This window comes from Rhinopithecus roxellana, chromosome 19 (genome assembly GCF_007565055.1).
Source record: "Rhinopithecus roxellana isolate Shanxi Qingling chromosome 19, ASM756505v1, whole genome shotgun sequence".
Taxonomy (NCBI): domain Eukaryota; kingdom Metazoa; phylum Chordata; class Mammalia; order Primates; family Cercopithecidae; genus Rhinopithecus; species Rhinopithecus roxellana.
Window position 1 is genome coordinate 69875913 of NC_044567.1, and position 10939 is coordinate 69886851.

Here is a 10939-nt window from a genome sequence, read left to right on the forward strand (position 1 = left end):
GAGGCAGAGGTTGCAGTGAGCCAAGACTGCACCACTGCCCTCCAGCCCGGGTGACAGAATGAGACTTTATCTCAAAATAGTAATAGTAATAATAATAATAATAATAATAAAATTATTATATTTGTTTGCTTTTGTTAATTGTCTACTGGAGTGGCAGCCCCAGGAACACAGGGACCAGAATAGTAATAGCACCTGGCTCTAAGCAAATGCTCACTAGATACACATTGAGTGGGACAGGCATGGTGGCTCACACCACAATTCCAGCACTTTGGGAGGCCAAGGTGGGTGGATCACCTAAGGTCAGGAGTTCAAGACCAGCCTGACCAACATGGCAAAACCCCGTGTCTACTAAAAATACAAAAATTAGCCAGGCGCGGTGGCAGGTGCCTGTAATCCCAGCTACTCAGGAGGTTGAGGCAGGAGAATCGCTTGAACCCAGGAGGCAGAGGTTGCAGTGAGCCGAGATTGTGCCATTGCACTCCAGCCTGGATGACAAGAGTGAAACTTCATCTCAAAAAAAAAAAAATGGTATGCATCGAATGCATGAATGGGAGTTGGGGCTGGCCTCTGAAGGGTAGGTAGTCTTCCAGGACAAAGGAATGAAATGCACAGAGGTGTGAAGTCAGGAGTAAGCACAGTCTACCCCAGGAGTGCCTGACTTGACTCCAGGAGAGGGCTAGTCAGGGACTAGTGGGAAAGGAGTCTGGGGACACAGGATGGGAGTAGATTGCAGAGTATCCTGCAGGTTAGGCTGAAGAATCAGGACTCTATCCTGCAGGATAATAAGAAGCCACTGAAGAACTTTCAGCTGAGGAGTGGCCTAATTAAAGCTGTATTTTGAGAAAATTAGGCCTGAGTCTGCTGCAGAATAGACTGAAGCAGGGCCAGCTGCGTAATTGTCAGGACCCATTGCAAAATGGAAATACAGGGGCCCTTGTTCAAAACCTAGGGAAAAACGTGCCCTTAGAGGCACTAAAATATAAATTTTTTTTTTTTTTTTTTTTTTTTTGAGACAGAGTCTCACTGTGTCACCCAGGCTGGAGTGCAGTGGCATGATTTCTGCTCACTGCAGACTCTGCCTCCAGGGTTCAAGCGATTCCTCCCTCAATCTCCCGGGTAGCTGGGACTACCACCACGCCCGGCTAACTTTTGTATTTTTTTGTAGAGACTGGATTTCACCTTGTTGGTCAGGCTAGTTTTGAACTCCTGACCTCAAATGATCCACCCGCTTTGGCCTCCCAAACTGCTGGGATTACAGGTGTCAACAACTGCACCCAGCCTAAACCATTTTCCTTTCATCCATAGTTCTTTCAACTTCTCATGGTTTTTGTTTTAGAGACAGGGTCTGGCTATGTCACCCAGACTGGAGTGCAGTGACGTGATCTTGGCTCACTGCAACCTCCACTTCCCGGGTTCAAGCAATTCTTCTGCCTCAGCCTTCTGAGTAGCTGGGATTACAGGCATGGGCCACCATGCCCGGCTAATTTTTGTATTTTTACTAGAGACAGGGTTTTGCCATGTTGGCCAGGCTGGTGTGGAACTCCTGGACTGAAGGGATCCACCCACATCAGCCTCCCAAAGTGCTGAAATTACAGGTGTGAGCCACAGTACCCAGCATGTCCATGAACGACCTTCCAGTCTCAGCCTCTGGGTAGCTGGGGCTACAGGTGCACATCACCATGCCTGGCTTTCTCATGGTATTTTTTTCTTTGCTATTTAATGTTTAAATGTTTTTTGTTCGTTTGTTTGTTTGTTTTTGAGACTCCCTCTGTCGCCCAGGCTGGAGTGCAATGGTGCGATCTTGGCTCACTGCAACCAAAATAGAATTATTTTTCTTTTTTCTTTCTTTTGAGATAGTCTCTTTCTCTCACCTAGGCTGGAGTGCAGTGGCGTGATCATAGCGAGCCAATCCTCCCAGCTCAGCCTCCTAAGTAGCTGGGACTAGAGGTGGCTACTAGTCTAACCTGGCTAAAATGCCTGACTAATTTTTAAATAAGTTTTTCGTAGAGATGGGGTCTCGCCAGATGGGGTCAAGCCCAAGGCTTGTCTTGAACTCCTGGGTTCAAGGGATGCTCCCGCCTGGGTCTCTCAAAGTGCTGGGATTACAGGCAGGGGCCATTGTTGTTGAGGTTCCTTGCAGAGGGAGCCTTTCCATGTTCATGTCCAATTTAGCAGTTGGCCATGCTCAGCCTCACGTATTCAGCTATAGACATAACATGCTTACCTTGTACTCATTTGGAATCTGGCTGAACTCCCACACGTTGTAGGTCCCCCAGAATTCTGTGCTCGTGGTGTATCTGGAACGCTGTGTGAATGGGACTATCTCCTCTGCTCACAGGCATGCGCCAATGCTCCACTGGATGTCACTTACAAAGCACAAATTCAAAGATAGAACTATGAAGAATTTCAAGACAGCGATGGCATTCAGCTCCATGAATGTTTGGCGGGGAAAGAAAAGCAATAGCAGAGTTTTATTATTTATTTATTTATTTATTTATTTATTTTTTTGAGACGGAATCTTGCTCTGTTGCCCAGGCTGGAGTGCAGTGGCGCCATCTCGGCTCACTGCAAGCTCCACCTCCTGGGTTCACGCCATTCTCCTGCCTCAGCCTCCCCAGTAGCTGGGACTACAGGCGCCCACCACCATGCCCAGCTAATTTTTTGTATTTTTAGTAGAGACGGGGTTTCACCATGTTAGCCAGTATGGTCTCAATCTCCTGACCTCGTGATCCGCCCGTCTCGGCCTCCCAAAGTGCTGGAATTACAGGTGTGAGCCACCACGCCTGGCCAATAACAGAGTTTTAAACCAAACAACTATGAGCATGGGCCTTGCGTGACTGTGCAGGTCCCATGTCAGGAAGCTGGCCTTGGACTGGAGGGAGTGGGTTTGAGGACATGGATGACAGTCTGGATGTGAGGTGTTGAGAACTTGGGCTAAGGAATTAAGGTGACAGTTGAAAAGAGAAGGCCGGGCGCGGTGGCTCAAGCCTGTAATCCCAGCACTTTGGGAGGCCGAGACGGGCGGATCACGAGGTCAGGAGATCGAGACCATCCTGGCTAACACAGTGAAACCCCGTCTCTACTAAAAAAAAAAATACAAAAAAACTAGCCGGGCGTGGTGACGGGCGTCTGTAGTCCCAGCTACTCGGGAGGCTGAGGCAGGAGAATGGCATAAACCCGGGAGGCGGAGCTTGCAGTGAGCTGAGATCTGGCCACTGCACTCCAGCCTGGGGAACAGAGTGAGACTCTGTCTCAAAAAAAAAAAAAAAAAAAAAAAAAAAAGAAAAGAGAAGAAAAACCTCTCCAAGGAAAATAGGCAAGATTTGAAGAAAGATTAAAAGAGGTGGAGATAATGATTCTTTTTCTTTTTTCTTTTTGTCTTTTTTTTTTTTTTTTTTTTCCTTTTTGTGGAGAACGGGGTCTCGCTGTATTACCCAGGCAGGTCTCGAACTCCTGGGCTCAAGCTATCCTCCCGCCTCTGCCTCCCTGAGAGCTGGGATTACAGGCGTGAGCCACCGCGCCCGGCCTCTTTTTCTTTTTTCTTGAGTACAGAATCTTGCTCTGTTGCCCAGGCTGGAGCACAATGACGCAATCTTGGCTCACTGCAACCTCCGCCTCCTGGGTTCAAGTGATTCTCCTGCCTCAGCCTTCTGAGTAGCTGGGATTACAGACTCCCACCACTGCATTCGGCTAATTTTTGTAGTTTTAGTAGAGATGTAGTTTAACCATGTTGGCCAGGCTGGTCTTGAACTCCTGAGCTCTGGTCTGGAACTCCTTTGCTTAGCCAGCCTCCTCTGCCAGCCTCAGCCTCCCACAGAGCTGGGATTATAGTCATGAGCCACCAGGTCGAGATAATGATTTTCTTTTTTTCTTTTTTGAGACGAAGTCTTACTCTATTGCCCAGGAGTGCAGTGGCGCGATCTCGGCTCACTGCAACCTCCACCTCCTTGGTTCAAGCTATTCTCCTGCCTCAGCCTCCTGAGTAGCTGGGATTGCAGGTGCACACCACCACACCCTGCTAATTTTGCTTTTTTTTTTTTTTTTTTTTTGAAACAGAGTCTCGCTCTGTTGCCTAGGCTGGAGTGGAGTGGTGCAATCTCAGCTCACTGCAAACTCAGCCTCCCGGGTTCACGCCATTCTCCTGCATCAGCCTCCCAAGCAGCTGGGACCACAGGCGCCCGCCACCATGCCCGGCTAATTTTTTTGTATTTTTATTAGGGACAAGGGTTTCACTGTGTTAGCCAGGATGGTCTTGATCTCCTGACCTCGTGATCCACCTGCCTTGGCCTCCCAAAGTGCTGGGATTACAGGCATGAGCCACCGCACCCGGCCTAATTTTGCATTTTTAAGTAGAGATGGGGTTTCACCATGTGGGCAAGGCTAGTCTCGAACTCCTGACCTCATGATCTGCCTGCCTTGGCCTCCCAAAGTGCTGGGATTACAGGCATAAGCCACCGTGCCAGGCCTGAGATAATGATTCTTAGCATGTGGGTATTTTGAGGCAAGTGTTCTCCCCTCCTAGACTGTGAGCCCCGTGAGAGTGTAACCTCTCTGGCCTCCCCAGGGCTACTGTACACAGTGTATAGAGGTGCTCAATAAATGTTTGCTGACCCAAGTAGACATATAAGGATGGGAGTTCAGATGCGGGGGTGGGGCTGCCAGGAGGCAGAGAACCGAAGTAGACCTGGCTGCAGGGCTGGGGTCTCAGGGCAGTGCTGGGGACTGGGACTGTGGTGTTGAGAGGGCTTCAGGGAGACGTGATGGGAAGATGGGGAAGCCTCTGCACGTGGACAGAGCCAGGTGGTGTGGACAGGGGCTGTGAGATTGGAGAAGGAGGCATCTGGAGGACTGGTAGCGATTCCCAACAGGGGAACGTCCCTCCGAGGGTGGCCTTTATCCATCTCCGCGTGGCCTGTCCTAGCTTCCTTCGGCCAGCCTCCCGGCTGGTCTCTTCGTTCTCTTTCTTGATCTCTAGCTCTTTATTCCTCTGACATTCTGCTCCATCTGCTCCTGGACTCTTCCGCCGCATCTATATCTTACTCTCTTTCTAACTCCCTGCCTGGGGCCCCCATCAGCTTCTCTCTCTGTCGTTGCGTTTCTCTGGGGTTATCTTTCTCTCTACTCCGCCCGGACACGCCCTCTATCTCTTCCTCCCACCCTGTCCCAGTACAGTACTTGGGGTGGGGGTAATGCAGAGGCTGCCAGGTCCCTCAGAAGAGGCAGGGGGCGGGCCCAATCTCTCCATATTTACATATGTATGAGGTCGCCTGGGCCAGTGGCAAGGAGGCGGAGCTTCTGGGGGTGGGAAGGGGGCGGGCACCCCCAGAGCCGCAGAGTATAAAGACCGCGCTCGGCGACCGCGGGCCCCGCACTGCTGAGGAGCGGAGCCTCCGCTTGGGGGGCCCCCCATCCCTGGCTGTCCCCCCACTGCGCGTCCCCGCCCCACCCCCGCGGCTGAGCCACCACTGTTGCAGTGGTCTCCGCTTGGCGGAGGGAGCCTTGAGCTTCGTTCCACAGCTTCTTTGCATCTTGAATTTCGGGGCGGCCCCCTCCCCCACCTCTCCCTGCCTTTTTGTACCCCGCTTTTTTTCTGCATTCTGCTCGGCTTTTGTAGCCGTCTGCTTTTGCACCCCTTTTCGTTTTGTTTCTAGACGGTTTGGCGAGGGTGAAGCTGCGTTCATACCCCTTCCTCTTGTTATTCTCTCCTGCTCTGACAGCACCCCTTTTCATCGCAGTTGGGGGGCCTAGGATCGGTGCATCTTCCGCCGCGCTGCCAGCACCCCGCAGCGCGTGGCCGTGCACCCCGGAATCTGCAGCAGCTGCATATCTGAGGGGGGTCTCCTTTGCCTCCGCCGCCTTTGCTCCCCGCGCTTTTGGTTGTGTGGAGGGCTTCAGCGCGCGGCGCCCCCGCTTCTCCGCAGCCCCCTGCCCCGCGCCGGGACTCGACCCGCGCCGCCAAGATGGTCATCCAGAAAGAGAAGAAGAGCTGCGGGCAGGTGGTTGAGGAGTGGAAGGAGTTCGTGTGGAACCCGAGGACGCACCAGTTTATGGGCCGCACCGGGACCAGCTGGGGTACGCAGGACCGGCACGCAACGGGCGGGGGAGAGCCGCGGGGTGACGCCTCGGGGGCGCAGGGTCCCGCCGATGCGGTCCCAGCTCCCCTCCCGGGTCCCCGGCGTCCAGCCTCCCCGCCGGGCTCTGGGCTGGGAGGGGGCCGAATCGCCAGCCTAATCTCCCCGGCTGGCCGTGCGGAGGCGGAGAAAGTAGGTCACAGCCGCCTTCCCGCCCCCCGCGGAGCCCCCTCGGGCGGGGGGTCGCCAGCTCTGCCTCCGTGTCCGCGCCGCGGCGCTCACACTCCCTCTCGGGGCCTGTCCGCTCCACACGGGCGTCCCCCACCTCCAAAGAGCGCCCCTTCCCTCCCTCCGGCTCTCACTAGCTCCGCAGTCCGGTCTATTTTTAGCTCGTGCCCACCCCCTGGACCCTGGGAACGTTCATGAAGGGGCGGGTCTTGGGGGGGTGTGTTAGGGGGGTTCTTCACGGCGGAAGTTGTCTGTATCCCACCGCCTGGCCTTGGGAGCCTTCTCTGACCCCTTGTGGGTTGGGGGGCTGCTGAGAGTATGAGTTTTTCTGAGGCTGCAGGTTTTGCTCCCATGTAGGTGGCGGAGGGAGGAGTGGTCACTGTGGTGATTTGTGTGCATCAGCCAGCCAGGTGTCTGTGACAGTCGGATGACTTGGGAGCCTCCCCAGGCTGACCATAGCAGGACTCAGGGAGTTGTAGTGGTGGGGGGGGGGGGGGCCTGGTGACCTGCACAGGTGCAGGTGAGGGGTGGAATTCTTCCAAGAGGGATGGTCAAGCTGGGACGTTGAGACACAGGGGACACTGTGTGACACGGTTTACAATTTTTCCACACTGATTTGTCACTGTCCCCATCGGTCCACCTACTCAGGGGCCCACGAGGTGGGCCCCATGCAATCCATGCCCTCAGGGAACTCAAACTCCAGCCCCTGGAATGAAAGAATCCAGCAATGCTTGGGAGAGCCACAGGACTTCGTGGAAGAAGGGTCTTCTGAGATGGAAGGATTGGGAGTCCAGGGTGGTGGGAACAGCCGGCCCCTGGGCCCTTACTTCAGGCAGGGGAGCCATGGAGAAACCCCACCAAGGGAAGGCTGTGGGAGATTCTGCCTTTCCTCCTTGCCTCTGCCCAGGGTGCTGGGTGTGAGCTGAGGGTGGGGTGACTGTCGAAGGTTCTAACAAGCTGTCTCTGAGAGATTTGTAGCTAGGCTAGAGTGTTAGGTCTTGCATTTCAGGAACTGTGTTCAAAGTTTGGCTTCTGAAGGGCACCAGGAGAGAGATTTTGCTATTCAAATCTGAGGGTCCAGGCTCTGCAGGGTGGCATGAGAGTTTGCTTGTGAATGGTGGCCAGTACCCGCTTAAAAAGTCACCATGCTAGCACAGCTTTAAGTATGAGTATGAATGCAGAGGTAACAGATGTGTGCCTTTTCAGGACTAAGCATGGTTGAGGAGTTGGAAATGTAATTGGAGGCAAAGTAACAGCAGCCTATACTTGGAGTTGCCCCAGCAACGAGGGTTTAGGTCTCTGTGGCCTCCACAAGGTCGGGCTTCACTGTGCCCTAGGACCAGGAGGGGGCTGGGAGTCATGGCTGGAAGCCAGACACAACTGCCTGCTTCCAGCTTGTCTCATTTTGCTCCCAGGGGAAGGCTCTAAGACATCTCTGTGACTCTGTGACCAGTCACAGTGCAGAACTTCAGAGTGGGTAGAGGGGTACGTGGGGATAGGTGAGGTTATGGTGGGAATGTTAGGCCCTGCTGACCCTGTTTCCTCCTCCCTAGCCTTTATCCTCCTCTTCTACCTCGTTTTTTATGGGTTCCTCACCGCCATGTTCACCCTCACCATGTGGGTGATGCTGCAGACTGTCTCCGACCATACCCCCAAGTACCAGGACCGACTGGCTACACCGGGTGAGTTTCAAGGCTTCCCCTGCCAGCTACTCTAACTGCTCTTGTGCCCCTAAACCTCCAGAAGGAACTCATAGTTCCTTCCAGGAGTTTAATTCTGATGACCCAATCCCCATGTTCTGGGAAGTTCTTCTTGGAATCTGTCCACCTTCCCATTTCCTGCAGTTGGGAGCTGTGTGATTTGGGCATGTGGCAGATAACCACGGGAGATCACCCTCCCGTGAAGATGATCTCAGATATTCACCGCTGTCCCCACCCTGGTGTTCCCTGTGTCCATTTTCTTCCCTCTGTGTGCAGCCCCTCATCTTATAGATACCCCCAACTTCTGCCTTTGTCGGCTGTAGGCTTGATGATTCGTCCCAAGACTGAGAACCTTGATGTCATTGTCAATGTCAGTGACACTGAAAGCTGGGACCAGCATGTTCAGAAGCTCAACAAGTTCTTGGAGCGTGAGTGTGGGCCTGGCTATGTGGCAGTTCACGACTTCAGGCAGGGGACTGGGGACCTTGGAAGTGAAGCATCTGGCCCCTGACTCTCTCCCTCCCACCTCCTTAGCTTACAACGACTCTATCCAAGCCCAAAAGAATGATGTCTGCCGCCCTGGGCGCTATTACGAACAGCCAGATAATGGAGTCCTCAACTACCCCAAACGTGCCTGCCAATTCAACCGGACCCAGCTGGGCAACTGCTCTGGCATTGGGGACCCCACCCACTATGGCTACAGCACTGGGCAGCCCTGTGTCTTCATCAAGATGAATCGGGTACCTGTGACCTTGGTCTCCAGGGTGAATGGAGGAAGGATCTGGGGACACCACTGCAGACAGTTGCATCCTTTCACTGGGGCTAATGGGCATGAGAGAGACTTGGATGTTTGTGGTTTGTGTAGCTGAGAGGAAAAGAGAGGCGGGGCTCTTGGAGGGTAAGCTCTGTAGCTAGAAGGCTGGATGCCTTTTTTTTTTTTTTTTTTTTTTTTTGAGACGGAGTCTGGCTCTGTCGCCCAGGCTGGAGTGCGGTGGCTGGATCTCAGCTCACTGCAAGCTCCGCCTCCCGGGTTTACGCCATTCTCCTGCCTCAGCCTCCCGAGTAGCTGGGACTACAGGCACCCGCCACCTCACCCGGCTATTTTTTTTGTATTTGTTAGTAGAGACGGGGTTTCACCATGTTAGCCAGGATGGTCTCGATCTTATGACCTCGTGATCCACCCGTCTCGGCCTCCCAAAGCGCTGGGATTACAGGCTTGAGCCACCGCGCCCGGCCAGTTTTTTGTATTCTTTAGTAGAGATGGGGTTTCACCGTATTAGCCAGGATGGTCTCGATCTCCTGACCTTGTGATCCGCCCGTCTCGGCCTCCCAAAGTGCTGAGATTACAGGCTTGAGCCACCGCGCCCGGCCCTTTTTTTTTTTTTTTAAGACAGGGTCTCGCTATGTTGCCAAGACTGGCCTTGAACTCCTGAGATTAAGCTATACTCCCGCCTCAACTTCCCTAGTAGTTGAGACTACAGTCCCTGGCTTAGCTTGGTCTGGATGCCCATCTTTGACAACTTCTTTCTCTGACTCTCTTCACCTTCCATCCTCACTCCAGGTCATCAACTTCTATGCAGGAGCAAACCAGAGCATGAATGTTACCTGTGCTGGGAAGGTGAGTTCGTTGGGCCTTGTCTGCCTGCTCACCTGTGTGTCCTTCATGGTTTCTGTGTAATTCACCTGTCTCTCCCTATCTTCTTTGCTCCTAGAGGCCCCATCACCATAGAAACAAGGGGGTAAGAGTGGGCTTGTGGGCTCCACCATAGCTTGAACTCCGAGGGCCTCGCACTCCTCTAGCTTCTCTCTAGGATGCAGAGGCCTGCTCTCCTAGGGGCAGACACATGCCCTCCTTCACCAACGCCCTGGCCTCTGGCTTCTCTCCCTAATGCTTCCACCTTCTTCTTTACTCCAGGATTGTCCATATCTTTCGCTCTCCCTCCCATATGGCCCCCACTCGTCAGTTCCTTCTAGGTATCTGGTAGCTGCTGATCTGTTAGCACCATCTGCCACCACTTCGTTGTCCTTGGGACCCTGTTCCCCCCCACCCGCCCCATGGTCTGTCCTTTCTAGAAACTTGCTGCTCCCTCCACATCCCCTTCCTTGCTTTCTATTCAACCCTTAATCATGTATCTGTTCTTTCTTGGCTCTGCTCCAGAAACTGATTCCTGAGGATGGGGTAAGAACTTGGGGTAGGAGTAGAGTAGGAGGCTTTCGTGTCATTAGCAGCCTTCAGGAGTTCCTAGAATGATGACAGAGACAGACCATCCCCTCATCTACACACGCAGACACGCTCACACAGACTCACAGCTCCAGGGAGGCAAACTTGAGACAGGAATAATCGGGGGCGAAGGAAGAACAAAAGAACAAATGGAAGTCTGGTGAGCTCCTGGGTGCCTGCCATCCCTAACTGGCTCACCCCCTATCTTCCTGCACCCCCACAGCGAGATGAAGATGCTGAGAATCTCGGCAACTTCGTCATGTTCCCTGCCAACGGTAACATCGACCTCATGTACTTCCCCTACTATGGCAAAAAGTTCCACGTAAGTCCCAGGGGAGGCCCAGGCTGATGGCGGGTGTGGGTGGTGAGCTAGGGAAGGAGGCCACGTTGCCCCAGGCCTAGACCCTGCACTGCTCCTCCGGCCCAGGTGAACTACACACAGCCCCTGGTGGCCGTGAAGTTCCTGAATGTGACCCCCAATGTGGAGGTGAATGTAGAATGCCGCATCAACGCCGCCAACATCGCCACAGATGATGAGCGAGACAAGTTTGCCGGCCGTGTGGCCTTCAAACTCCGCATCAACAAAACCTGAGGCCCCTTCCTCCCACCCCATCTCTCTCCTGTGGATGCTCCTGGAATGTCCCTGACCCTGCCTGATCCCTCCCTCACCCACCCCAAAGGTATTTTTGATAACAGAGCTATGACTTGTCTGAGCCTCA

At 53.6% G+C, this 10939-nt stretch overlaps 1 protein-coding gene across 1 annotated transcript; it reads left to right on the forward strand.

The window, feature by feature from the left end:
* The first annotated feature begins 5338 nt into the window (after nt 1-5338).
* Nucleotides 5339-10939, forward strand: ATP1B2 (ATPase Na+/K+ transporting subunit beta 2). The gene is made up of 7 exons (XM_010362386.2): nt 5339-6072; nt 7853-7981; nt 8323-8427; nt 8534-8739; nt 9561-9617; nt 10444-10542; nt 10648-10939. Exons 1-7 carry the CDS (start codon nt 5961-5963, stop codon nt 10810-10812), a joined length of 873 nt encoding a protein of 290 aa, XP_010360688.1. The 5' UTR covers nt 5339-5960; the 3' UTR covers nt 10813-10939.